At 53.9% G+C, this 27,976-nt stretch overlaps 2 protein-coding genes across 2 annotated transcripts; one reads left to right on the forward strand and one right to left on the reverse strand.

Annotated features, from left to right (window-relative positions):
• Window positions 1-808: 808 nt before the first annotated feature.
• Window positions 809-8,689, reverse strand: SYNGR4 (synaptogyrin 4). The gene is made up of 4 exons (XM_060085161.1): window positions 8,597-8,689; window positions 2,596-2,833; window positions 1,283-1,422; window positions 809-1,042 (listed from the first exon to the last, which is right to left on the reverse strand). The coding sequence occupies exons 1-4, from the start codon at window positions 8,687-8,689 to the stop codon at window positions 809-811; spliced, it is 705 nt and encodes a 234-aa protein (XP_059941144.1).
• Window positions 8,690-10,094: 1,405 nt separating this feature from the next.
• Window positions 10,095-27,602, forward strand: TMEM143 (transmembrane protein 143). The gene is given in 8 exon segments (XM_060085156.1): window positions 10,095-10,222; window positions 10,589-10,829; window positions 12,186-12,290; window positions 18,153-18,347; window positions 19,367-19,494; window positions 20,587-20,866; window positions 25,731-25,920; window positions 26,539-27,602. Coding segments are annotated over 8 exon segments (1,527 nt in total). The 3' UTR covers window positions 26,799-27,602.
• Window positions 27,603-27,976: the final 374 nt, after the last annotated feature.

Raw genomic sequence — 27,976 nt, forward strand, 5'->3', positions numbered from 1 at the left:
CCTGCAGTGGAAGCGTGGAGTCCTAACCGCCAGACCACTAGGAAAGTCCTGGACAGCGCTGCTCTGGACACCCCCGGGCTGTGGTACTGAACGCTGGGTGCTGAGTGAAGGCTGCCCCTCCCCAGACTCGGCCCCTGCCCCACCACTTGATTCATGGGTACTTCACCCACTGGAGTTACCTGCTGGGTCCCTGCAGGCAGGAGCGTTTTGTTGCCCAAGCCTGAGTCCCCGATTAGTTTTGGGGCTCCCTAAGACAAGCTTTCAAATATTTGAAGACAAGGATCTCCCCTGACCCCAGTCATGGACTTGCCATCCCCTGTTCCCTTAACCACTCCTCCCATGGCATGGGTTTGAGTGGGTCCCTTGTCATCTGGGGTGAGTTAAAGGATGTGGGCCCTGGAGACAAGGCCGGTCCCAGTGTTGGCCCTGGTTCTCCTTAGAGCCCTTTCCACGGGCGGAAGCATCTTGTCTCTGAACTTGAGCTCCTCAGCTGTACAGTGGGGCACCTCGTGCCTCCCTCCCGTGGCCAGTGCAAGGAGTAAAGGGCTCGCTGTGTCACAGGCCTGAGAAAAGGGTTTCCCTCCCGTCGCTGCCCCTAGCTATCAAGGTGGCGCCCAGAGGGAGAGTCCAGGAGGGGGGCTGGAAGTGGGACCTGCTACAGAGACCCCTGAGGAGACCCCATAGGATTTCCCCCCTCCCCTGGCCACTCGAGGGACCGGAGAGAAACAGATATGAGAAGGACAGAGGGCAGTTTTCAGAAACCCTTCTGGAGGGAGGAGTCTCTCTTTACTGGTGTGGATGAGGCTGTCTAGGTGTCGGGCATCGTAGTGAGGCGGGGGGCCTTCGGAGTGGGCAGATGGAGGGACAGGGTGGAGCTGGTGTAGCTCAGGCTGTGGAGACGGGTGATGCGCGTGTTGACAGGGCTGGCGGCGGACAGCGGGGAGAGAGAGGTCAGCACCACGCCGCCGTCGTCCAGGGAGCGCTTGTAGGGGACTGGAGCATCATTTCGGAGGTCCTGGAGGGCCAAGTAGGCCTGGAGTATCTGCAGGCAGAGGAGGGCGAGCTGGAGGCTGGCTTGGGTGAGGTTGGCCCAGGCGGGAGCTGTGCCACAGCTCACTGGATGATGCCTACACTGGGCTGCGTCTGCTGGGAGGAAGGGGCGCCTTCTTCCCGCTTTGCCCAAAGTCACAAAAGGGGCTTGCGGAGGTCCTGGGGAGCTGGGTGGTAGGTTCTAGCCCTCTTAACTCACACCACCCCACCCTGCAGGGAGGAGCCTCCTCACCCAGATGAGGATGGAGAAGAAAGCGAAGGAGATGGCGGCCTTGACGCTGCTGCTCCCCAGGAGAAACTGTCTGGGCGGCGAACGCTGCCACTGGTTGGCCAGGAAGCAGAATCCCACGAACCAAATGACTGCCCAGAGGACTGGGGGGTCGAGGGAGAGAAGAGGGGCGGGGTGGGGCGTGAGTTGGGGAGAGAGGGCTCAGGAAGGGTGGCTGGGGCTGGGGCCTCGGGTCTTGCTACGGCCTCTCCCTCCCAGCCGGCCGCAAAACACCTCCTGGAGTGGGGTGTGCCGTCCACTACGGGGCTCGCCAGCCACTTGTGGCTTTTTATGTTTCACTCAATCAAAAATTCCAATCGATTAAAATAGAAGTAAAAAACATTCCACCCCTTGGTGACACTGGCCACACTCCAAGTGCTCGGCGGCCACACGTGGCCCGTGGCTCCCGTGCTGGGGAGTCCAGGCACAGAACATTCCCCTCCTCACAGAAACTTCTCTTGGACAGCGCTGGACTCGGTGACCTTCAGGGGCCCTCCCAGCCCTAAGTGGCTGGAACTGGGCAGGTGCAGAAAAGGAGAGGAAGGAGCCTGGGGCCTGAGGAAAAGGAACGAGCATTTATTTGGCGCTTACTGTGTGCCGGGCTCCATCTAGGGTGCTCGGCATTGGTTAGGAGGCCAGGCCTGGCTTGGAAGCCTGGATCTGCCACTCGGCAGCCATTACACAACCTCCTCAAGCCTCAGTTTCCTCCTCTGTGAAATAGGAATCTGAACAGGACTTCCCTCCTTGGGTGGTTCTGAGGAAGAAATGAGGCAGGCATGGGGAGCTCCTGAAGCGGTGCCTGACACAGGGGATGTGCCCGATAAATATCAACATCACCGCAGGAGTCCTTTCTCGAATTTCATCCTCAGAAAAACCCTGAACGTGGGAGTTTTCATCCCAGCTTCCACAGAAGCTCAGAGAGGGGAGAAAACCCACACACTGAGGAGGCGCCCGAGGTGAGATTTCAAACCTGGGTCTGTCTGACTCTGCGCTCTGCACCCTACCTCTGGCCACTGCCACCGGTGGCTTTTCAAGAAAGGTTGTGAAGAAGGGAGGTGAATGCGAGGAAAAAGCTGGGCAGGAGAGAGGCTTCTAGAATTAGTCTGAGGGTCAGAAGAGATGACCCTTATCCTGAGTCTGAGGGATGGGCAATGATTCCCCGGGAGGAGACAGCAGGCGCAGAAGAGCTTTGAAAAGTGAGGGACAAAGCTTTGGGTCACGTGTGGAGGACGGTCAGAGCCGGCTGGGTGGTCAAGGGCAGTGCCCGGGGGGCTCACCGGCCAGGAAGAAGTCCAGGAGCTGGAAGGCCGTGTTGAAGCGGCTGCTGGCGATGCGGCCCTCATGGGCGTCCAGGGCGAGGAAGGCCAGGCAGCTGAGGAAGGCCAGGAGGCCGGCTCCCACAGCAAAGCTGCAGGCCGCGTTGTTGCTGTTGAGGACGCAGTGGAGCTGCGAAGAGTTGGTCTTGTTCTGGTAGCCGTCAGTCAGCAGGCAGGAGAAGACGATGAGGGAGAGGACCTGTGGGTGCGGGACGCGGGGTCCCAGGGGCCGGAGCAGGGCTCAGCGTCTCCCCAGGCCGGCTCATCCTCCCGGGCGGGTCCCCATCACCGGGCGTGGGGGCCCCCGCCGTACACCCTCCCGGTGGTTCTGACCCCTCCCTCCCGGTCACATCCTCAGAGCTTCCCAGAGCCATCCTCCCGCTGCCCCTCGGCCCCTCTCCTCCATCCCAGCTCAGGCCTCGTCCTCTCCGCTGGGCCCTTGCCCCAGCCTCTTCCCCGGCCTCCCTGCCTCCAAGTCTCCCCACACGGCCCCTCAGGGGCTCTTTCCACACCCTGCCCCTCCCAGCTCCCAGCCCCGCACCCCCATGGCTCCCTAGCACCCCCAGGACAGAGTCCCAGCCCCTCATCTCCCCCGACTCACCCCTGCCTCGCTCATGCTCGCCTTCTGCCCCCAAACCCAAGTACCAATATGAAATGCACCGTGCCCGGGATTCGGGAAGAGAGGGCAATAAGTATCTGCTATCCTGTTGATTCTCTCTGCCTTCAAGTCTTTCCCGCTGGCCGCCACTTCTTCCTCCTCTCTCCCGGCTCCACTAATTCCTCTCCATTTTAAAAAAGGAATTTGTGAAATATTCCAAAGACACAGAAACGTACAGAGAGAAGTGTAATAAACACTCAGTACCTAATAAACATTCACCTTTTGCTTCAAGGCTTTTTTTTTTTTTAATACATTTTGGCCACACCACACAGCTTGTGGGATCTCAGTTCCCCGACCAGGGATCAAACCTGGGCCACGTCAGTGAAAGAGCTGAATTCTAACCACTAGGCCAACAGGGAACTCCCAAGGCTTTTTTTTTTTTTAAAAGCAAATACAGCCTGGGACTTCCCTGGCAGTCCTGTGGTGACTCCGCACTTCCATTGCAGGGGGCACGGGTTCGATCCCAGGTTGGGGAACTAGGATCCCACATGCCACATGGCGCAGCCAAAAAAAAACAAATGCAGGGCTTCCCTGGTGGCACAGTGGTTAAGAATCCGCCTGCCAATGCAGGGGACACGGGCTCGAGCCCTGGTCCGGGAAGATCCCACATGCCGTGGAGCAACTAAGCCTGTGCGCCACAACTACTGAGCCCGTGTGCCACAACTACTGAAGGCTGTGCGCCTAGATCCTGGGCTCCACAACAAGAGAAGATGCCGCAATGAGAAGCCTGGGACCGCAACAAAGAGTAGCCCCTGCTCTCCACAACTAGAGAAACTAGGTCTTTGCACGCAGCAACGAAGAGCCAACACAGCCAAAAATAAATAAATTAATTAATTTAAAAAAAAAAAAGCAAATGCAGCCTCACCGATACGCTAGCCCTGTCACCTTTGTCTGTGCACACACTGCACATAGCACACTGGGGTACCACTGTCCACCTAACCCTGTTCATTTATGAAACCACCGATGTACTCCACAAGCACTAGCCTGTGTCATCCTTACAACCACCCTAGGATGTGGGCACTATTAACACCCTCGTTTTTTTAGATAATGGAGCTGAGGCACAGAAAGGGTGAAGAGTGGCCCAAAGTCAGTCAGCTATGAGAGGCAGTGCCTGGATTTGAACCCAAGTTGTCTGGCCCCTGAATCTGCTTTAGCCCCTGCTGTATATGCTGCCACCGGCTGGACCAGAAGCCCCGAGGGCAGGGGTTCCCATCAATGAGATTCAGTGACGATCTGAAGCCCCAGTGATTTGTCCCAGATGGTCACAATGCAGCGTGGCAGGGGCCACACCAGATATGGAAGGAACCAGTGTGTGTATGTGATGGGGGTGGGAGCTGGTCCAGGAGGGCTTTCTGGATGCGGTGAGGCCTGTAAGGAATGCTGCAGGGTGAGAAAGGCTACGGAGTGGGATCTTGTCTGGGGGTCAGTAGGGAGCCATGAAATGGCTGAGAGTAGGGGAGAGGCAGGGTCAGCTCCGGGTATATGAAGAGCCCTGTGGGGCCACGCAGAGGTGGACTGGGGTGAGTGAGACTGGAGGCTGGGAGTCTGGGGAGGAGGCTGGGGTCTACGCTCAGGGAGAGAGTCAAGGTTTGAGCAGGAACTGAAGTCAGGGGGCCGGATTTAGGAAGAAGTAAGGTGAGACCTGAACTGCACCTTAAAGAATGGGGAGTTTTGGGGAGTGATAAATTGGGAGTTTGGGATTGGCATATACACACTACTATATATAAAAGAGATAATAAGGACCTATTGTATAGCACAGGGAACTCTACTCAATAGGCTGTAATGGCCTATATGGGAAAAGAATCTAAAAAAGAGTGGATATATGTATAGGTATAACTGATTCATTTTGCTGTACACCTGAAACTAACACAACATCAACTATAATCAACTATACTCCAATAAAACTTAAAAAAAAAAAAAAAAGAATGAGGAGTTTTGCAGGCAGACAGGAGGAAGGGCATTCCAGGCAGGCCAAACCATGTGTGCAAAAGCCAGATGCTGCAGAGCGAAGTTCCTGCAGGGGTTGGAGACAAATCTCACCTGAAGGATGTGGTGTGAGGTGAGGCTGGAAACACAGGCAGGGACCAGACCCCCTGAGGCCTTGAGCACCACACCGAGGGGCCTGGACTTGGGAGCCCTGGCAAAAATTAATTTTCTAGCTTGGACTTAATTTTATGCATGGAAGGGTTCTGAGCAGAGGATGGCCAGCGTCAGACAGGGAGTTAGAGAAAATCTCCCTGGTCATGATGGATGGGAAGGCCCAGGAAGAAAGGCTGAGGCCAGGGCTCTGGGGAAGCCAGTGATATTTAGGACGCAACACTGGACTTGGTGATTGATTGGATGTGGTAGTGTTGGGGGCAGGAGGGAGGGAGGAGACAAGGGGAAGGTAATTCATTAGAGTTGGAACTCCTCCTGGACAGGGTGCACGTGGGCCCCTTCTCTCTACACCCAGCACCCAGCATCAGACTGGACCTCTGCAAATGTGTTGAGTGAATGACTTTGGCCTTTCTTTTTTGCTCCTGCCCTGCCCTTCAGAGTGGGGACGGGAGAGGCAGAGGAGGGACCCCCTAAACCCTTCAGCCTCTGTCCATCCTCCTCTCCCCTTTGCCTTAATTGCCTTCTCTGAATAAAAAGAACAGATAATAATAATAATGACTAGTCCCTCTTTCTGTCCAGCACTTTAGCATTAAGGGAGGGTATTCACATCCGTCCTGTTTCAGGGCTGCCGCACTGAGTCCACAGAAGGGGAGCGTCTTGCCCTGCTGGGCCGAGGCAGAACCAGGTCAAGGACGGGAAGGCCCATTGATCATTTTTGAGCCCGGATTCATTTTACCTGCGCCCCCCCCAACACACACACAGCCTCGGGGGCCCCGCGTGGTCGCGGTTACTAATCCATTGCCCTTTCACAGGTGATAAATCGAAAGCCGTGACTGTGCAGTGGAAAGAGCCAGCCGCGTCTGACTCCGACAGCTGGGTGGCTGGCCTTGGGCAAATTGCTCACCTCTTGGAGCCTCAGTTTCCCAGTCTGTCTCTGTGCTGCAAAGACGTGGACACCCGGCCCTGATGGTAATTCTCATGACTGGCCAGAGAGGGGAAGCATCCTCTCAAGGTTAGTCATGGGGGGAGGGGGTTGGAATCCAGCCCCGCTGACTTCCAGGCCTGCGGTCTGTCTGTCCACTGACCTCAAAAACCTTGGACACGCAAGAAGGGGGCTTGGCTGGGCCGGAGGGACCCTAAGCCTCTGAAGCCCGAGGCAGACCTCCTTCCACACCCCTCCTGGCCTGTCCCCAGGGAGGGAGCAAAGATTCATTAGTTATGGCACCAGCTGGCAGGCAGCCGTGAGAAGGACGAAGGACGGGAGGACCAGCTGCCCGGAGACTCCCTGCCGAGGAGCTGGGCCAGGGGGGAAGGAGGAGAGGGCGGGCAGGAGGGAGGAGGGAGGTGGCAGGCAAAGTCTGTGACTGAAACGTCTGGCACAGTCGGAGGCCCTTCCCCCCAGCCCTTCCCCACCTCCTTCTCCCTCGCCACCCGCCCTTTCTTCTGAAGCATCAGAGCCAAGCCCAAGCCCGTGCATCCTTCTGACTCGCTCTCCAGCTGGGTGACGTCCTTGGGCAAGTCGCTCAACCTCTGTGAGCCTCAGTTTCCCCTTGGGTCCAACAGGTGTAATGACGCTCACGACATAGGGTCGTGGTGAGGGGCGAAAGAGCGAAGGCCAGCGAGGGACTTGGAACTGGGATGCGGAGTGCGTTTTTCACCCCTTCCTTTGGGTGAGAACGACGATGGACACGAGTCCCCACCACCCTACGGCCCCCAAACCCATCCCTCTCTCCCCGATCACAAGTTGGTCCCAATAATAATCACTATCGAAGGAAGGATGGCTACTTGCCAGGCGCACGCTGATCAGTTTAGGGGCCTTGATTTCATTTTCACACAGTCTTTCCTGGTGAGCGGGAAGGACTATATGTAGGAGGGTGTGGAGGTTCAGACAAATCAAGTCACTTGCTCAAGGTCACACAGACCTGGGGTGACCAGGGAAGTTATCAAATGAAATGGGGCACTTTTGAGAATCAAAGGAGGTGCTGCTGATAATTACGCCAGGACCAACCCAGGCAAGCAGGGGAGGATGTCACTCTACATGGAGATCATGTGGCCGAACCAGGATTCTCAGTCAGGCTGGATCGATCCTTCTGGAATAGGACCCTGCATTCAATCCCAGGCATCCCACCTACTCTCCTGACCCTGATCAAATCTCATCATCTCCCTGGGCCTCGGTTCCCAACTCTGTCAGAGGAGTGCCGTGGAGGCTACACAGCGTAAAGCCCACAGTCACAGCTTTAACTCCTCAGGCACTGAGGTCCAGAGAGGAGCAGTGATCGGCTCAAGGTCACACAGCAAAGTCAGGGGCTGAATGAGGATCTGACCCCAGGTGTCTTGACTCTTAGCGAATGCGGTAATGATGAAACGAATGCAGGTAAATCCCTTGCTTGGCACTGTGCCTGGCACATAGTGACCGCCTACCCTCTGGCATCCTAGGTCTACATTACATATTCTTATTCTCTTCCTACCTCTGTGCATCTTTCCCCACAGAGGCCCCAGCCCCTGCTCCTCTCCTGGTCCCTTGTCTGAGAGGTGGAAATGAATGGGCTCTGGCATCTCACAGACCCCAGTCTGATTCCCTGCCTCTTACTGTGTGACCTTAGCCAACGCTGTCCAATGGAACCTTCCACCATGATGGAAATGTTCTAGATCCTTACTGTCCAATATGAGAGCCGCCAGGCTGAAATGTGGCCACTGTGACTGAATTCTATTTTTTTTTTTTTTTTGGCCGTACTATGCAGCTTATGGGATCTTAGTTTCTCCACCAGGGATCGAACCCAGGCTGCCTGCAGTGGAAGTGTGGAGTCCTAACCACTGGACTGCCAGGGAATTCCCTGAATATTTTATTTTATTTAGTTTAGATTAGAATAGCCACATGTGGCTTGTGGTTACCAAATTGGACAGCACAACCTTAAAAAAATTATTTAACTTTCTCTGATCCTCAGTTTTCTTCTCTCAAAAATGGGGCTCCATAGCACCCACTTTGCAGGGTTGTTTCTCCCCAGGAGAGTTAATAAGTGCTCAGAATAGCGCAGGGCCTATAGTTAGATGCTCAGTAAAGGGTGACTTCCGTTATGAGCTCCCTTTGGCTTCATTTTCCCCATCTGACGCCTTCTTCCCCCCTCCACTCTCTCTGCACTGGGTCTGGGAGGTGAGACACCTGCTTCCTGTCACCCACGGGGCAGCCGGGCCACAGGAGGGCCTCACCCCTGCAAAGATCCGCGCGATCGTCTTTGGCCTCTTGAGAAACTGCACGGCTTCACTGTCGGCCAGGTCCTGGAGGCTTTCTGGGATGTGCATGCCTGCTGTTCTGCTGCCCAGGCCCTGGGAGGCCGGAGCAGGGATGCTGGGCGCTGCCTGCTGGACACTGCCGTCCGGAAGCTCCAGGCCCACCTCGGGGGCTCAGCTGATACAAGACAAGAGGGATGGTGTGGGGATGGTTAGAGTCCAAGGTGCGGGGTAAAGGGGCTGCCAGGGGTTCCAGGAGTAGGGGGCAGGGGATGGGAGGGTCCTTGTAGTCCCAGGATGGGGTTATATAGGGTGAGGGTTCTTAGGAGTCGGTGCCTGGGTGAAGGAGATGCTGGGGTAGGGGTCCTAGAGATGGGGGTGCAGGGTGAGAGGGTGGCTGATGGTCCCATGAATTAGGGTGTGGGGAGAGGGGGCTTCTGAGAATTCCAGAGGTAGGGGCACAGGGTGAGGGAGCTGCTGGGGTCCCAGAAGTCAGGAATGCAGGCTGAGGAGGGCCCCAGAGGTGGAGTTGCAGTGTGGGGAGATGCCAGGCCAGGCAGAATAAGCGGGGAGAAGGCAGGATACTGGGGTGATGCCCTGACACAGGAGCCAGAGGGCCCATTTTAAGGACTGTGTTAACGGGATTTTCGAGGGACTACGGGTGCTGGAATGGCGATCAGAACCCCGGGGAGGTCTGAAACAGGGGGATCCCTTTCAGGCTTTGGGGTGACCGCACCCGTAGTGGAGACCCCAAGCAGCTCAGGGTAGATTTTAAGCTGTGCTCCTGATTGCGGGTGACTGCCTTAGAATCAGGGCCTCCCCTTAGAGTTCAGGTCCATCTTCATAAAAGTGCATTTCCTCAAGTCGGGGGTCTGGACCTCAGATGTGTAGGGAACATGGGCTCGGAACTCAGCTGTCCCCTCAGAATGAGGAGGCCATGCCCCCCGGCAGTAAGCTACCTTCAGAGAATCGGGGTCTTCCCTCTAAGGACGTGGAATGGGGGTGGTGACACTTGGGGGTGAGGCTGACTGACAAAGGGTCACCCCTACTCTGGAGGCCGGGTCAACGTCACCTGGAGGCCCGCTCTTCCTTCCGCCCACCTTCCCCTCCTGGTCCTAGCACCACCTCAACCGTCCTTTGGTTCCTCTTTTTCCCGCCTTTTCGCTCCTCCGCTGCTGGAGCTGATTGGCTGCGCCAAAGCCCCGCCCCTCTCTTTCCCCGCCTACTCTGGAGCTGACAGGAGCAGGGGCGCGGCCTCAGCGGACGTTGTGCCGCCCGCCGTTGGCAGGCTGCGCGCGGAAGCCCTGCACTGTCCCGGAAATCCCGGGAGTCTGGCGCCCGCCCCGCCCCTTTCCCTTTGAAGCTCTTGGACAAGGAGCTACTTCTGCGGCGCATGCGCCGAGTCCAAGGAAAGAGTTGTGGAGCAAGGCAGGCAGATTGCGCGTGCGCAGTCGACACAGGGCGTTAGAAGAAGGAAATGGACCCCGCTCAATGACCTAGGCATTGCGCATGCGTCTTACTGCGGACTGAAGCCGAACCTCGTAGGACCAGGACGCTTTTCTGCACATGCGCAGGAGGCTCAAGGACAGTCGAACATTGGCTAAGGTGAGGGAAAGGGTGAAGGATTGCCTGGCCGGGGGTGGGCGGCCCTGCACCCCTATGTAGCCTTCCGAGCATATCCTATGCGCTTAAGATCCACCTGCCGCCTAGACCCCGCAGAGACTAGTTATGCCACCACAGGGCTTCTGGGCCCGCAATACGCTCCAGGACTTGAAGACCTCTGACCCCTGCCTAGGACTCAGGCCAACTGAGCACTGTGGGAGGGGACGGACAGCAGGGCCTACGAGGCGGGCGGATGGGCTCTGCGCCCTTCCTGGGGTAGAAACGGACCCTGGAAGTTGGGACACGGAGGTGGAGAGGGCGCCTTTACCCCCAGATGACCTTTGACTTATGCCCATTTCCCTCGTTTAGGCTGCGGGGAAAGGGTCTGGCCATGCTGCATGTGACCCGAAGGGTCTGGGGATCCAGGGTCCGAGTATGGCCCCTGTTGCCCTCGCTCCTTGGCCACCCCCGGGCCCTGTCATCGCTGGCGGCCAAGATGGGGGAGTACCGCAAGATGTGGAACCCCACGGAGCCCCGAGACTGGGCCCAGCAGTACCGCGAGCGGTTCATCCCGTTCTCCAAAGAGCAGCTGCTCCGCCTCCTGATAAAGGTACCGCCCGTCCCGGGTCCGAGAGCCTGGGAACTACGAATCCCGGCAGGCCTCGCGGCGGTACAGCCCTTCATGCTATAGAGGGCTGCCTTGGTGCCCCCTGGGAGTTGTAGTTCCTGTTCCCTTTATAGGCCCAGGTGGGCGTGGAGTGAGTTGGAATGCAGGGGACTGACCTTTGAGATGCAGATAGATGCAGCAGCAGTTCCAGACTTTAGCTTGTTCTGGGGGCTGGAACAAGCACTCACTGGGGCATGGTTTTTCCCTCTACAAAATGGGATAATAATCATCCTCATCATTACTATTACTACTGCCTAATAATAATTATTATACCCACGAAGCTATAATTATAATGGTATCACACAGAGCTCTTATTATATGGCACTGTGCTAAACATTTCCCACATATTATTCAATTATTGGACAACCCAATAAGAGAAGTACCACCATCATTCCCACTTTACAAATGAGGTAACTGAATCAGGAAAAGGGCAGTGACTCACCCAAGGTCATGACTAGTGGCCCAGATTTGAACCAAAGTGGTCTGACTCCACAGCAGGGCGGGGACAAGGGTGAGGCAAGTAGGCACTTGCTTGACCCTAACAGCTTACCCCACTATTGCCATCATACTTGTGATTATTCTGTATTATCATTCATTCATTTAATAATTATTGATTAAACACCTATGTGAACTAAGTCCTGTGCTGGGCTTTATCCATACACAAAAGTATATATACACACACATAAACACATGTGTATATATACGGACACACATAATCACATCACATTCTCACCATTGCTTTTTTGAGAAAAAGGGTATGATCCTCTGTTGCTGATAAGGAAACAGGCTCAGAGAAGTGATGACATTCACCCTGGGCACCGAGATAGGAAGCATAAAAAAGTGGTTAAATATGTGTGCTCTGGAGTCAGATAGGCCTGGATTGTAGTCTCAGCTTTTCTTTATACAGACAGCGTAGCCCTCAGCAAGTGACTTCTCTGAATCTAAGGGTCCCCTCTGAATAATGAGTGTTATAATTCCATCAACCTCCTTGCATCCTCTAGAGGATTATATCATGCCAGCAAACAGTGCCTGGCACACAAATAAGGAGTGACTCCTGGCCAGTAAGTGTCAAAGCAGGAACCTGAACATCTAGCTCTTCAAGTCATCTGTTTTTCACTCTCTGGAGCTACCTCAGTTTCTTGGCCAGTGAAATTGATCAACCCTTGTCCCTTCTAAAAAACGCCCAAATTTTAAAGAGCCAGAGCTCTGATTGTCTTTCTGGGTTGCCCAGGAAAGAATTCCTCCCCATGAGGAAGTAGGGAGAGGCCTAAAGAGAAGTTCTGCTTCCCGAGGTAACAGGAGTTCCATTCCAGTCCTGCGGAGAAGGCGGCTTTGGAGGAGTTCGTGACCCACGTGAACTTTTGCACCTTGTTCCACTACAATCACATCCTGGACCAGCTGCAGGTGAGGACAGGGCCCCTCTGGCCCTGTCATCCTTGTTTGCTTATCCATTCATTAAGCAAAAATTCTCTGAGCACTTACTTGGAGCCTGGCCCTGTTCTAAGCACCGGCAATGCAGCAGTAAGCAGAAGAGATGAAGCCGTGCCCTTGTGGAGGTGACATTCCAACTGGGGAGATGATAAATCAATAATTGTAAAATATGATACCCAGGAGTTGTAAGTGCTATTGAAGGTGGAATAGAGAGGGACGAGGAGGGCACCTGTTTTAGACAGGGTGGTCAAGGAAGCCTTCTCTGAGGAGGTGACAGGTGAGCTAAGACCTGAGTGAACCGATGCAGCGAGCCCGATGGGTGCCTGGGGAAGGACATTCCAGGCAGAGCGCAAAGCAAGTGCAAAGGCCCTGAGGTGAGAGAGGGCCTGGAGTGTTGGGGGAATGGCAATGGGACCACTGGCTGGAGGGAGAGAGGGCAGGAGGTGAGAGCAGAGAGGGAGTGGGGGAAAATTGTGCCTGGCCTTGTGGGCCATGCAGAGGACTTGGCTTTTATGCTAAGTGAGCTGGGAGCCGCCGCAGGTGGGCTCTGAGCAGAGGAGGGTCATGAGCTGATTCAGGTGTCAATAGGATCCTTCTGGCTGCCATGTAGGGAACAGATGGTCAGAGGCAGGGAGATCTATTAAAGAGTCTATTATGTTTGTCCAAGTGAGGGATAATGGCAGCTCCCACAAGGGTAATAGCAGTGGAAGTGGTGAAAAGTGGTCAGACGCTGCTAATGGTCCGAAGGCATCAGCATTTGGCTGTGTGGGCGGGGCCTTGAAAGAGAGAGGAGTCAAGGGGGCCTCCAGGGGTTCAGGCCTGCTCCTCCCGAAGGATGCAGCTGCCACTTACTGCGACGTGCGAGACAGTGTCGGGGGCAGGAGATGGGTCTGTGGGGAAAATTGAGAGCTCAGTTTTGGACTCAGAAATTTGAGCTGCCTATTGGACAGCTCGGTAGAGAGAGGGACTTGAGTGCGCACAGGCTGGAGGTCAAGGGAAGGGGCTGGGCTAAGAAATCACCCTGGAAGTATCTAGATGGTACTACATGCAACCACCAGGGGGATTAGTCCTGAGGAGTGAGTGCCAGTCCTGAGGTCGGGAAGGGGAACTGGAAGCAGTGAGGGGGCTGGACAAGGAGCCGTCAGAGAGAAGTAGAACTCCAGGAAACGGTGGAGGCCAAATTCTCAGCATCCTCCTCCTCCTTCTCTAGGGTCTTGTGTTGGGCATCTCCAAGACCACCCTCAGATTCACTGATTTTCACAAGGGGCTCACAGAGCTCAGAAAAGCTGTTATGCTCCCAGTACTAGTTTATTACAGCAAAAGGAGAACAGACAAAATCACAAAGGAAAAAGGCAAGGGGAAGGGGTCCAGGAGAGACCAGGCGAGAGCTTCCGGTTGTCCTCTCCCAGCAGAGTCACCGGAACAGTGCTTAATTCTCTCATCAGTGATGCATGACAACACACAGGGTATCACCCACCAGGGAAGCTCACCTGAGCCTTGGTGTCCAGGGTTTTTAATGGTGGTTGGTCAGGCAGGCATGGTTGACCATCTACGTGGCTGATCTTAGTTACTTAGTCTCCAGCCCCTCCAGAGGTCACACGGCTACTTCATGGCCCCACCATGAATCACATTGTTAGCATAGACTATCGGGTGTGGCCCAAGCCCCTGGTAAACCAAGATACTCCCATCAGGCAGGATAGTCCAAGGGCTTACAGGTTCCCTCCCAGGAGCCCACCAGTTCTTTGGAATGTGCAGGGTTTGGACGACGCAGTCCTGCCGAGTTAACCCTTTACCGCTCCTGCCCCCCTATAGCTCTCCTCTTTGCTTTGATGAGGGGCAACATAGGCCCCTCTGTGTCAGGCTCATCAACTCCTTCTGCAGAACCGAGGAGCAGCTGCCATCAGCCCCATTTGCAGAAGCAGAAACTGAAGCTCCAAGAGGGCCCAGATGTGCCCAAGATCATACAGGTCCCAAGTGGCAGAGCTAGGATTTGCACCCCTGTCTCCTGGCCTCCAAGCTCTTCTTTGGGGCACTTTTTTAAAAAGTTATTTAAAAATATATTATTATATAAACATTTAAATATATTGAAGCAGAAAGAATATACAGTGCAGACAGACATTCTCACTGACGCAGCAGATTTTAAACGGAGACGCTGAGAGGGTTGGGTAGAAGCACCAAAGGTGAGTGAGACACACTGGGTGACCATTTGCTGGTGACCTCAGTCCGTTGAGGAACCAGGCAAAGAACAAGAAGAGCCCAGTTCAGGCGCCAGCTTTGTCGTTCACTAGGCGTGCGGGTGACCTTGGTAGGTGACCTCTCTCTGCTCCTCCTTTCTCCTACGCATTTATTCATTGAATTCACTCACTAGATATTTACTGAGCACCTACTGTGTCCCCCGAATGGTTCCAGCCCCCAGGACACAGCGGTGAGCCTGAGATGTGTGTATCTGCCTCATGGCATCATGTTCTAGTGAGGGAGACAGACCCTTGACAAGGTAAAGAAGTAAAATATGTTAAGAGGTGCTAAGTACCATGGATAGGGGTGCCAGATAAAGTACAGAACACCCAGTTTACTCATTTCCTACTGCTGGCATAGCAAATTACCATCAACTGGGTGGAGTAAAACAAGAGGTTTATTCTCTCAGAGCTCAGGAGGCTGGAAGTCCAAAATCACGTTGTTGGCAGGGTTGGTTTCTTCTGGAGGCTCGGAGGAAGGGAACCATCTTATGCTTCTCTCCCAGCTTCTGGTGGGTGCCGGCAGTCCTTGGCTTGTGGACACATCACTCCAATCTCTGTCTCCATCTTCACATTGCCTTCTTCTCTGTGTGTCCTTTTCTGTCTCTTATAAGGACACTCTCATTGGATTTAGGGCCCACCCTGATCCAGTATGATCTCACTTTGATCCTTACCTTAATTATACCTGCAAAGACCCTATTTCCAAATGAGGTCGTATTCTTTTTTTTTTAATTTATTTTATTTTATTTTTTAATTTTTGGCTGCATTTGGTCTTTGTTGCCGCACGCGGGCTATCTCTAGCTGTGGCGAGCGGGGGCTACTCTTCATTGCGGTACATGGGCTTCTCATTGCTGTGGCTTCTCTTGTTACAGAGCATGGGCTCTAGGCATGCGGGCTTCAGTAGTTGTGGCATGCGGGCTCAGTTATTGTGGCTCGTGGGCTCTGGAGCACAGGCTCAGTAGTTGTGACACACGGGATTAGTTGCTCTGCGGCATGTGGGATCTTCCCAGACCAGGGCTCAAACCCGTGTCCCCTGCACTGGCAGGTGGATTCTCAACCACTGCACCACCAGGGAAGCTCGAGGTCATATTCTGAGGTTCCAAGGGGACATGAATATTTAGGGGACGCTATTCAACCTTCTATACCCAGTTAAATTTGAATTTCAGATAAGATATGAATAGTTTTTTTTTAAGTATAATTATGTCCATGTAATATAATCCTTATATATTGCATAGGACATACTTAAACTAAAAAATTATTTGTTGTTGATCTGAAAATCCAATTTAACTTGATGTCCTGCATTTTATTTCTTTTTGGCTAAATCTGGTAACCCTAATTAAGAAGAAAAAGAAATCAGGGCCTCCCTGGTGGCGCAGTGGTTTGAGAGTTCGCCTGCCGATGCAGGGGATACGGGTTCGTGCCCCGGTCTGGGAGGATCCCATATGCCGCGGAGCGGCTGGGCCCGTGAGCCATGGCCGCTGGGCCTGCGCATCCGGAGGCTGTGCTCCGCAACGGGAGAGGCCACAACAGTGAGAGGCCCGCATACCGCAAAAAGAAAAAAAAAAAAAAAAAGAAATCAGAGGTATTTTTGCAATTTATGTAGGGTAGTCAGGGAAGGCCTCAGTGAGGGGGTGACATTTGAGCAGCGACCTGAAGGAGGCCAGAGTGAGCCATATGGAGATCTGTGGGAATGGTAAGTGCAAAGGCCCTGTGGCAGGGGTGTGCATGGCGTGTAAGGAGGAACAGCAAGGTGGCTGGTGGGGCTAGAGCTGAGTGCCCAAGGGGGACAGGGCTGAAGATGAAGTCAAAGAGGGGACCCGGGGCCAGATCCTGCAGGGCCTTGTGGGACACAGTGAGGACTTTGCTTTGACTCTAGGTGAGGTGGAAGCCAGGGGAGGGTTCTGTGCAGAGACTAGGCGTGAGCAGATTTAGATGACAACAGGCGCCGTCTGGTGGCCGTACCGGGAACAGACTGGGGGTGAGGATGGGAGATGGGAGCTGGGAGCTGGGAGTCCAGGGGGTGAGAAGTGGTCAGATTCTGGATCTATCAATATTCTGAATGTGTTGCCATCAGGATTTACTTATGGGCTGGAGAAAGAGAGGAGTCCAGGATGACCCAAGGCTTTGGGCCTGAGCACCTGGAAGGATGGGCTTGGCCTCTACTGAGGTGGAGAAGATGGGGGGCACCGTGGGGTAGAGTTGGGGGGGAATTGGGGAGGGAGCAGGTTTGGGGAGGAGTTTCAGGACCCCAGTGTGGGACATAGAGGGCCTGAGAGGGGGGTGGTGGGGACGGTCGTGAGTCAGACACTCTCCCGCCCTGTGCAGAGATGAATTCAGACTATGAAGGCGAGGATCTGTGTGAGTGGATGTCCACACTGACCTTGATGTCTGTACCAGGGTCTGTGTGCAAATTAGAAGAAAGCACCCCTTACCCTAGCCTGGGGCTGTCTAATATGCTAGTCACTATGTACACGTGGCTGTGTAAATTTGAAATAATTGAAATTAAATAACAATTTAAAATCCCATTCCTCAATTACATCCACCACATTTCAAGTGCCCAGTGGCCATATGTGGCCAGCTTCAACCTATTGGATGGTGCACATGGAGATGTTTCCATCATTGCAGGAAGTTCTATTGGGTGGTGCTGTTCTAGACCCTTTATTTCCTTATGAAAAGATGATAAATGTCTAGGTCTGCAGCATCTACAATGGTACAATTTAGGTCTGGTACCTTTGGGAGGGGACATCTAGAATGGTTATTGTGTTGGAAGATAGGGATTAGAGGATGTTATTTTGTGGGCTTGTTGTTGGATTTGAGGCAACTGTGACTGACGTCCCTAAAGAAGTGTCAAGTGGAGAGTTTGTATTAGTTCCTATCAAGCCTTAGCTGCTGTAACAAGCAGACCCCATAAGGCAATAGTTTAAAGGAAGTGAAGGATTCTTTCTCTCCCACTTAACAGCCTTGTGGTAAGTGGGCCAGGGTGGATAGGCAGCTCTGTTCCACGTGAGATGATGCCGGGATCCAAGTTCCTTCCATCTTGTTGTTCTGTCATCCCCTTAGGGCACTGTCTTCATCTCTGTGGGCTCAGAACTGGGTTGTAGGCAGAAGAGCATTCTAAACTGGTAGAACAAGGCAAGAGTGTAAAGTGCAGGGGGGGCAAGAAGTGAGGGAGAAGGTGTACCTGTCACTTCTGCTCACGTTCTATTGATGAATTCTCCTAGCCACACCTAGCCTCTCAGAGGAAGATGGGAAATGTAGTCTATCTGGGCAGCCCCATGGCCGCCTTCACCTCTATTACTGTGGCAGAAGGGGAGGACAGAGCTCATGCACTGGAAATGGGTATTAGGTCTGGAACTTGGAGGAGAGGTCCGAAATGGAGATGTGGGTTAGGTAGTTATCTGCGCAGAGGTGCTGTTTAAGGGCAAGGGGATGGCAAGGCGACTTAGAGCGAGCTTGAGGGAAGAGAAGGGAAGAGGGCCTAGAATCAAGCCGTGGGGTACCCCATCATTTAAAGGATGGGGCCAGGAACATCCTTATGTGTACCCACAATCCCTCACGCAGTGACCTAGCTCATTTTTCTTCTCTCTGACTCTCTCCTCAGGCCTTGTATGACCCCATCAACCCTGACAGGGACACCCTTGACCAGCCTTCACTTACAGACCCCCAGCGTCTGTCCAATGAACAGGAGGTGCTTCGGGCTCTGGAGCCCCTGCTGGCCCAGGCCAACTTCTCCCCGCTCTCAGAGGACACCCTGGCCTATGCTCTGGTGGTCCATCACCCTCAGGATGAGGTCCAGGTGCTTGTCTTCCAGAGGAGAACCAAAACTCCCAGGACGCCTTGGGGTAGGGGTGAAGCCTTCGGGAAGCAGAGGCTGCTGGGAGTTGTAGTCCTGAACACAGGGCACCAGCCCTTGTGGCACCTTTGGTGAATTAGAAAAAGGCTCCTGTTTCTCAGGTCACTTCACTGCCATCTGTTGGAAAAGTATCATAAGATACAGGTCTTCTTAGGACTAGAGACTTTATCACCATCTGTGAGAAAACCAATACAGCTGTCCTTTGGTATGGGGGAGATTGGTTCCAGGACCCCTGTGGATATAAAAATCCCCGGATGCTCAAGTCCCTTATGTAAAATGGCATAGTGTTTGCATATATATATGCACATTCTCCTGCATACTTTGTCATCTCTGATTACTTATAATACCTAATACAATGTAAATGCTATGTAAAGTAGTTGGTGGTACACAGAAAATTCCAGTTTTGCTTTCTGGAACGTTCTGGAAGTTCCACCCCTGGTCAGGAAACTAAGAAGATCCCATAAGCCATGTGGTGTGGCCAAAAGAAAAAAAAAAGTCAACAAAATTATAATAACAATACTAAAATCTTCCAGATTTCCACATTTCAGTGATTTTTAAGATGTGCTTTTTTTCTGAAGTCATACTTTACTGTCTCTGAAATTGGGATGTGACTTACAAGGGGTAGTGTGAAATAGTTTAATTGGCAATATATTTTCCCTTTTAGTTGCTTCATAAAATAATAAATTATAGAGTATCTTAAAATCAGTGGCATCTTAGATTCTAGGAAATACAGTAATAAAGATGACTGTGATGTGAATGGCACCATCTTGGGTGGTGTGCCCTTGTGCAGTATACAACATGAACAACCATACATGACTGTTCTGCCTACACACTGGGTGATGATAAGCCTGGGAAGTGGGGGGCAGGGGATCATCGAGGGCAGGGGCATCTAGTTCGAGTATCCCGCACTCACAGCCCAGCTTATGCTCAGCTGCCCCTGTTTCCTTCTTCCCCCTTGGCAGGTGACGATAAATTTGGACCAGTATATCTACATGCATTTCTGGGTCCTGGGCCAGCGAGTCGGGCAGATGCCCCGTAAGTCCAGCGTGGGCTTCAAGCATGGCTTCTTCAAGTCGTCGCCTGCAGAGAGGTGAGGCGGCCCTTGGTTTCCCAGCTGCAGCGAGAGGGAGCAAGGTTAGAGTCGAGAGGGGACTGACAGGTCAGTGTCTGGATTTGGGTGTCTGGGACCCGGGTGGGAAGTCAAGAAAGGGGGAGAGGTGAATCAAATACTGCCTTTTCTTTCCAAGGAGAAGTAAGAACTACAATTCCCAGGGGAGGAGAAAGGGTAAGGACATTTTTCTCCATTTTCCAAATGAGGAAAACTGAGGCTCAGAGAGGGAAGACCACATTCTGAAAAAGTGGTACCGCCAGGATTCTGATGAATATTATGTTTTTAACAGATATTCAAATACAGAGTAGGGTCAGGAGAGCCAGTGGAATCACAGGAGTCACAGTCGGCCAGTGGACCTGTCAGTCACCCAGTCCTTCTGGAAATCAGTGTATCAAATACGGCTACGAATCCAAAAACAAAACACAACAGAAACCAAAGACAAAACGTCTCTTATATCCCTTAAACCAGTAATTCCACTTCCAGGAATCTATTCCGAGGACATACTTATACGTGCAGACTCTGTGTTTAATTATCTGTCTCTCATGCTGGACTATAAGCTCCACAAAGGCAGCTCCACAAATTCAGCGTTGTCTCTCCAGAGCTAAATAGCACTCCCCGGCACCTAGCAGATACTCTGAAATATATATAGCATTTGAATTTGAAAATTAACTAAAGTAATAAACTATAATGGAAAAAAAAAAAGAATAGAGGTACATGCATATATACCTGTGTAACTAAATCACTTCGCTGTACACAGGAAACTAACACAATATTGTAAATCAACTATACTTCAATTAACAAATAATAAAAAAGATAATTAACTAAAGAATCTTAGCTCTCCTTTATCAAGTTCTTAAAATCAGAAGCAACCTATGTGTCCAATAATAAGGGATTGTATCATGTCACTGATCCCTTATTGTTGGACGCTTATGTCTGACTTTCCTCCCACCATTGTTAATTAGCTTTTAAAATGATGATGTGACTACAGAGCCAGAGAGAGTGTCCTAGGGTTGGAGTGGGGCTCCCTGGGGTGGTCCTGACCATCCTTGCCCCTTCATCTCTGCCCATCAGGAGATACTTTAAACGGGTGGTGCTAGCAGCCAGAACGAAGCGGGGGCACTTGGTGCTGAAGAGCTTCAAGGACATGCCGTTGGAGGGCCTGGAGCAGCTGCTGCCCGAGCTGAAGGTGCGCACGCCCACCCTACAGCGGGCCCTGCTCAATTTCACGTTGGTCGTCTCGGGTGTGGTGTTCTTCGTCAATGTGGGCATGGTGGTGCTCTCCGACCTCAAGATGGCCACCTCCCTGCTGCTGCTGCTCTTCGCTGCCTTCATGGGCCTGCGGGCCTCCAAGGTAAGCGGCCCACGCCGCCAAGCCTGCTCCTTGGTGTTCAGCCAGGTCAGGCCACCCTATCATTTTGTTTCTCTTTTTGTGGATTATTCCTGCCTCATGCTGTGCTTCCTTTCCTTTCCTTATTTACTCAATCCAACCTTGGGCAGGTTTCTTGATCTCTCTGTGCCTCGATTTCCTCATCTGGAAAATGGGTGTAATAGGAAGACCCGCCTGGTAAGGCTGTTGTGAGGAGGAAATGAGTGAATCTGTGAGGAACACTGGATACAGGGCTGGCATGTGGCTAGTGGGACACAAGTGTTCACAGCCACTCACTGCACACTTAGTGACGTGGGAAGGGTGTGTGTTTTAGAACCAGACTGCCTGGGTTTGAATCTAGTTCTACCGTGTTCTAGCTGTGTGACCTTTTATTTTTAGCTTTTTTTTTGGTGACCACACCGCATGGCATGTGGGATCTTAGTTCCCCGACCAGAGATCGAACCCATTCCTCTGTAGTGGAAGCGTGGAGTCCTAACCACTGAACCTCCAGGGAAGTCTCTAGCTGTGTGACCTTGAACAAGCTGCTTAACCTCTCTGTGCCTCTTTAAAGTGGAGATGACAGTGGGGGTTGTTGTGAGGAGTAAATGAATTAATACGCATACAGTGCGGAAAACAGCCTGGCACATAGTACAGAAGGTATTATATGAGAGTTCGCCATTACCATTATTACTGTAATTATTACTGACTGGGCTCTTGTCTCCTGAGTCTGGGCTTCCCCATCCTGGCCAGGTGTCACTATCAGCAGGGGAGCTATTTTATAAATGCAGCCTCCTGTGTTCTAGCCCATATGGACTGAATTGGAAACTCTGGGAACAGGGCCTGTATTATTAACAAGCTCCCTTCCTGATTCCGCTACATGTGAGCGCAGGGCCGCCTCATCCAGTTGTGCAGGTTGTTCACCATCCAAGGATGCGTGGCCGAAGGGATGGTTGGGGGTTGGAATCCAACTTGTGCTTTGCTTGCTGAGCCGCGAGCTCTGTCTCGAGGCTGAGGTGGCCTCAAGGGGCTACCTTTTACTGATTCTCCCCAGGGTTGGCACTGGCCCCAGGAATGTGGACTGGCATGAAGTGTCTGTTGTACCCGATCATTCACTTGCTGGTTCATTGGTTTTCAAGCCGTTTTCAACCATCCCAGTGGGCTGGTAGGAAGCCTGGTTAATAAATCCCACAGATAATCAGCAGCCTGCGCTGGCTGAGAGGGTTGCAGGGGTAGGGGGGAGCACTTCCTACCTAGAACCAAGGGTCAGGTGGGATTGGAGGGAAGCTCTGAAAGGCGGGGATTGAGCCTTTCAGGGGGCTGGGTGAGCACAGCTTGGGGGGATCTCACAGTGATGGAGTCTGGGGTGCAGCATGGTGAAGCGAGGCCCCAGAGGGAGTGGTGAAGGCCTTGAATGCCAAGGCAGGGGCCCTGGACTTCATCCTCAGGGCAGGGGGCTATGGAAGGGCTGTAAGCATAGAGGGCGTGTGGCAACCACGGACAACAGTGGGGAGGGTGCCGAGCTGCTCTGGGGAGGACAGGACATACACAGTTCTAGCCCAGGGAGGACCATCCATGCTACCTCTCAGTGGCCCGTGGGGAGGGAGGGTCCTGAGCCTCTTGGGCTCTGAAGCACCCAGTTTAAAGCCCAGTGCACTAGTTAATTTACTGCATCCCTTAGACATTTCCCATGCCCCAGGCTGAGCCCCCATGCCTTAACTTTATCATTTATTTATTTATTTATTTTTAAATTTGGCTTGTGGGATCTCAGTTCCTCAACCAGGGATTCAGCCTGGGCCATGGCACCGAAAGCACCGAATCCCAGCCACTAGACCACCAGGGAACTCCCTCCATGCCTTACACGTGGGCCTCCCTGGCCTCTGTCCAGCTGCCCGCACAGCATCCATCTTCCCCTAAACCCCCTTGTCCTCCCGAGTTACCCGTCTTGGGACAGATGCTCAGATCAAACACCCGGGAGGCTGATTTTGCTGCAGGATACACATCCCTCTTTCTCCTTCCACCGCCCCCCCCCCCCCACAAAAGACCTCGTCCACTTCCGTGGTTCCCACAAGCAGCTCCCCAGCATCTCCTAGATCGGGGTGCTCTGTGCTCAGCCTGAAGCAGCCACGTTGGCCAGGCGGAGGGCAGCATCTCTCCCACACCTGCTCTTCCTCCTGGTTCTCCATCTGTGGTTGACCCCGTTGTCCCCCAGTCACTGGCTAGACCCCTGGAAGTCGCCCTGGCCCTGCCCCCCAACCCGGCAGTCCTCAGCCCGTCCTTCCTGCCCCCCCACTCCAAGTCTCTGTGCCCATCTCCTCTCCTCTATCCTGGCTCCAGCTCAGACCCTCTTCCTAGCCCCCCTGTTGGTCCCCTCCAGCCCATCCCCATTGGCCCCGGGGCTGGCCCTGCTTCTCCCTTGCTCACAACTTGGCATCGGAGACCTTGCTTCCCCAGCCTCATCTGACACAATTCTAAGCTTCAGCTCTACCAAAATATAATTGTAGCTCCTCCCCCTGCTTCTCTTGTCTTCTCTCCCTTTGCATATGCTGTTCCTCCTTCTGAAATGTCCTATCCCTGTTATTGGGCTGACCAACCCTGCCTCAGCCCTTACCCTCAGCTCAGAGGCTCCAGAAAGCCCTCCCAGACTTCCTGGGCTGAGAAGGCTCCTGCTGTACTCTGGTTCACTGGGGGCCCCCTCAGCCCAGCACAGGGGAGGCCCGTGAGGCAGCCTGAGAAGGGTTATTGAGCTGGCATCCCAGAGATGCCTCAGGGCCGGGCCTGCCCTGGAGGGAGAGGTGCGGGGCACACGGACAGACAGCCACTTGCCTGACGGAGGTCGCAGCGGGCCCTGCAGGAACCCAAGGATGTATCTGCTCATCTGTGGGAAGCGATGACCATCCTGAACCTTGACAATGAGGCAGTGAGTGTTTCCCAAGAACAGCTAGAGCTGGCTTGGCCTGTTCCGAGGCCCAGAAGCCTGAGAGAGCAGGGTGTGCTCAGGGCAATGCTCGGGGTAAATTGACTAATTCAATGTGGGCTGCGTTCAGAGGGGAGAAGCAGGAGGTGAGTGGGAGAAAGCCTCAGGGGCCAGGCCATGGAGTTTGGACTCTCTGAGGGCACGAGGGAGCCATGGGAGGGCTGTGAGCAGGGGAGGAGCAGGGTCAGTTCTGGGGCTGTGCGGAGACAGGCTGGAGTGAGGAAGACTGAGGCCAGGGAGGAGGCCGGGGCTGTGCATTAAGTGGGCTGGAGGGGAGGGGACCCAGCAGAGAGAGTCCAGGCAGGAGGATGGAGCCAGATCCTGACAGGCTGGCGAGGAGGAGGCGAGGCTGGTGCCAGAGGTCTGGCCTGAGATGGGGTAGATGGTGGGGTCACCCCAGATAGGGACCCCAGGGGAGGAAGAAGCTGCGCGAGGAGCTGGGTGAGAGGAGACACCACACTCAGCGTGGGCCGCGGTGAAGGGAACATCCAGGTGGCCAGCGGTGAGCCCTCTCCAGGGAGAGGTCTGGCCTCACCTGCGTGCCGCGGAGTGGCACAACCTGCTCACTTAACCTGCGAGAATTCTACTCCATAAGCTTGGCAGAAACAGGCACACAACCCAACGTGTTTTTCATACCAGACAGTCCCGAACGCACGCAATTCCTGCATCTTGCCTCCAACCAAAGAAATGGAGATTTGGTCCAATGCGGGGACGTAAACCAACTGTGCTGGCCATTTCAGCGATCTTCCAGGGCTGTGTTCATTTCAGAGGCATTTCACCTCAGGTCTCCGGGTAAGGTGGGCAACACTCTATGGGCAGAAGATACTTGTGTTTCAAGGACCAGCATCCAGCAAGGGGTGTGGACGAAGATGTGTAGCTAATGTTTAAATGCTTGTGACTGGCCAGCCTCTGTGCCAAGTGTTTTATTAACTTACGGAGCACTTCCTGTCATCTGCCTTGGTTCACAGACAGCGCTACCCGAGGACTTAGGTCTTAGCCACAGCCTCACGGCTGGAGGGGGGCAGAGATGGGACTGGCATCCAGGCCTGTGGGTTGCAGGACCCAGCAGCCTTGAACTCATTTGGTGGATGAGAAGAGAAATCTGGGTGGAGGTTCTGAGTGTGAGCCCCAGAGGGCACTGGTGGGCTCTCATTTCCCTCCTTAGGGCCAACAAGGATGGGGAAAGGGGTCCAGGTGAGGCGGGGCCAAAGGTGGGGAAGGGGGGCAGCCAATAGACAGCTGGGCCTCAGACGTGGTCCTCCCTCCCTCCCTTCTCTGAAAACAGCTCATCAAGTATTTGTTGTCCGTTAACACTTCTCTTTGACAATTTAACATTTAAAACCTTTTTTTTAATTATGGAAAAGTTCAAACAGATGCAGAAATAGAATAGTATAATAAGCTCCCTTGTAGCCAGCACCAGCGTCAACAGTTAGCAACAGTCAATCAGGTTTCACCTAAAGACCGCCTCCCCGACCACTGGATTATTTTGAAGCAGATCCTACACGCATCATCTGGGAACACTTCAGATGATGGATTAAAAAAAAAAAATCATTGTAACAAAAAGTGCCCAGACTAAAACTCCTATGGTCCGGAAATCCTCGAACACATCCATTAATACGTGGCTCAGATGAGCAAACCAGGGGCGAGAGCGTGTGGGTTAAACATACAAATACCCAGGCCCCAGTCCTGGGGACCTGAACCTAAGACGTCTGGGGAGGTCTCTGGAGCCCTCGGGAAGGGCTGTACCAGCGTAAGTGACCCAGGGGTGTGTATATGGGTGAGGGTGCGTGCTGGGTGGGTGGGGGGGTGGTGTTTGGATGGGGGTGTGGAGCCCCAGCACGGCCCTGACCCTCCCGGATCTCGTCTGGCCTGCAGATGTTCGGACAACGGCGCAGCGTGCAGGCGCTGGAGCTGGCGCACATGCTCTACTACCGCAGCACGTCCAACAACTCGGAGCTGCTCAGCGCCCTGGCCCTGCGCGCGCAGGACGAGCACACCAAGGAGGTGCTGCTGGCGCACAGCTTCCTGGCCCGGCGGCCCCGGGGAGCGCGGGGCCAGCCGGAAGGTAGGACTGCGAGTGCCAGGTGGCCCCACACTGCCCCGCCCCTTTTGAGCCCCGCCCCGCGAGGCCCCGCCCCATCCCAACGCTGCCTGGCTCAGACGTGGCCCCACCTGGAACAAACTCCACCCTGCCCCTACCGGGTTGAGACTACCGTTAGTCCCAAGTGGCCCTGCCCCAGTGAGACACCATCCCCACGATGCCCACCTCCCAGTCCCGGCTCGAGCTGGTGAACCCGATTCAGCAGTCGGGACCCCTGACCCAGCTTCTGCTCTTCCCTGGGGTGACCTCCCCCTCCTAACCTCAACCCCGATAGGAGTCTTGGATCAGGCTCCTGTTGTGGCATTCTCCCCACTCCCCGCCCGCTACGTCCTATAGGTGAACCCAAACACTTCCTACAAGACACCCGTATCCGTTACCTGTGTAAGCTCCCTGAGCAAGAGTCCCTGGCTTGTCCCCAGATGAGAGCCACAAAGCTGGGCCTCCTAGGCTTTGTCCCACGCCCCTAGGCTTCTCCCAAACCCAGACCCCTCTTATTCGTTGTGCTGCGCCCTCCCTGCTGCCCGCTCTCAGTCCTTCCAGGTCTGTCTGACCTCCTCACAACACCTGCCTCTCCCTCTGCAGAGACCTCCCAGTGGCTCCAGTCGGAGGTGGAGAACTGGCTTCTAGCCCAGTCAGGCTGTGACGTGGCCTTCAACGGAACTCGGGCCCTGGCCCACCTGCAAGCCCTGACCCCCAGCATCGGGATGTACCCGCCCCCGGGTTTCCCCAAACTAGGCCCGCTGGCTACTGTCACTTCCCCCAAGGCCGCAGCACCCAGCACTGACGAGCCCTCATCGAAACCTCTCAGCCCGGCCCCGCCCAGCCAGCTGGTTGGGAACTAAGCTCCGCCTCCTCCCCGACAAGCCGTCAATCATGGCTACGACGCTTCACCACTCCACAACCTCCAGTTACTCATTACTACTTACTCTGTTTTCTTAAAGTCGCCCATCAAGGCAGCCTGCTGTTGCTAGGCCCCCTCTTCGGATGAACAGCCAATCAAGGCTTTTTGGCTCTGCTTCTGTTCCATCTTGGTTCCCCGCCCCCCCCCCCCCCGCCCGCAAACATTTAAACTTGGTGCCAGCCAATCAGAGCTGTGCAACGCTACAAACCACCAGGCACAGTTGTTCAACTGTGCTCTCCCGAGGCTATATATCACTGTCTTTTCAGCCTGTACCGGGCAAACTGCCCATCGTGTTCACCGAGGCGGAGCTCCAGCCCAAGTCCAATGAGAACCTTTTAGCCCGGTTCTCTGGCAAACCGCCAATGACAGCTGTTGGGCGCAACCAACCTAGGGCAGCCAGTTGTCCCTGCGTGGAAGCAACCAATCAGAATGTTTAGAGGAGACCCGATCTTTCTATCAATTGCAGCTTCTTATAAGGCAGGCCATTTCGTCAAGTGTCGATCAGCTTGTCCAGGCGGAAGGGGTTGGGAGCTTTGTGCCAGGCAGAAAGCTGGGCCAGGAGGAACCAGAAACCATCCTCACCCCAAGGCTCACGTCCACTCAGGCCCCAACAACGAAACTCAGGCGCCTTCCCTGCCCAGATCCCTCACCCTTTCTACAGAAACTACCTCAGCCTGGATCTTGCCTCCACCAGTGGCCTGTGCAATATTTACTGGTCTATCAATGTCTCCCCTGTCCCGTCTCCCAAAGGAATAAATCATGTTTCATAAATCTGGATGAGTGGGGTAGCCGCAGGGGTTGGAGAGAAGGAAGGCATTGGAATCCTGGAAAGAAGAGACTCTGGGTCTTGGGGGAATGCATTTTGGGTGGGTCCCGGGCAAAGAAAGCTGTAGTACTAGAGAGAGACTGGGCTTGGAGTTGGTGAAATAGAGTGGCTGTGGGTCACAGAAGAGGATCTTAGGGAGGACCTGACTCCTGAGCAGAGCCCTGGTTCCCCAAAAGACTGAGTCTTCTGAACACAGAAGATAGGGCAGATTGTTCACTGCACAAAGACACAGCCAGGAGGCGGGTTGGTGTAAAAGCCAGCCTCTCCCCGTCCCACTTGTGTCTTGATGTGGG

This window comes from Mesoplodon densirostris, chromosome 19, assembly GCF_025265405.1.
Source record: "Mesoplodon densirostris isolate mMesDen1 chromosome 19, mMesDen1 primary haplotype, whole genome shotgun sequence".
Lineage (NCBI taxonomy): Eukaryota > Metazoa > Chordata > Mammalia > Artiodactyla > Ziphiidae > Mesoplodon > Mesoplodon densirostris.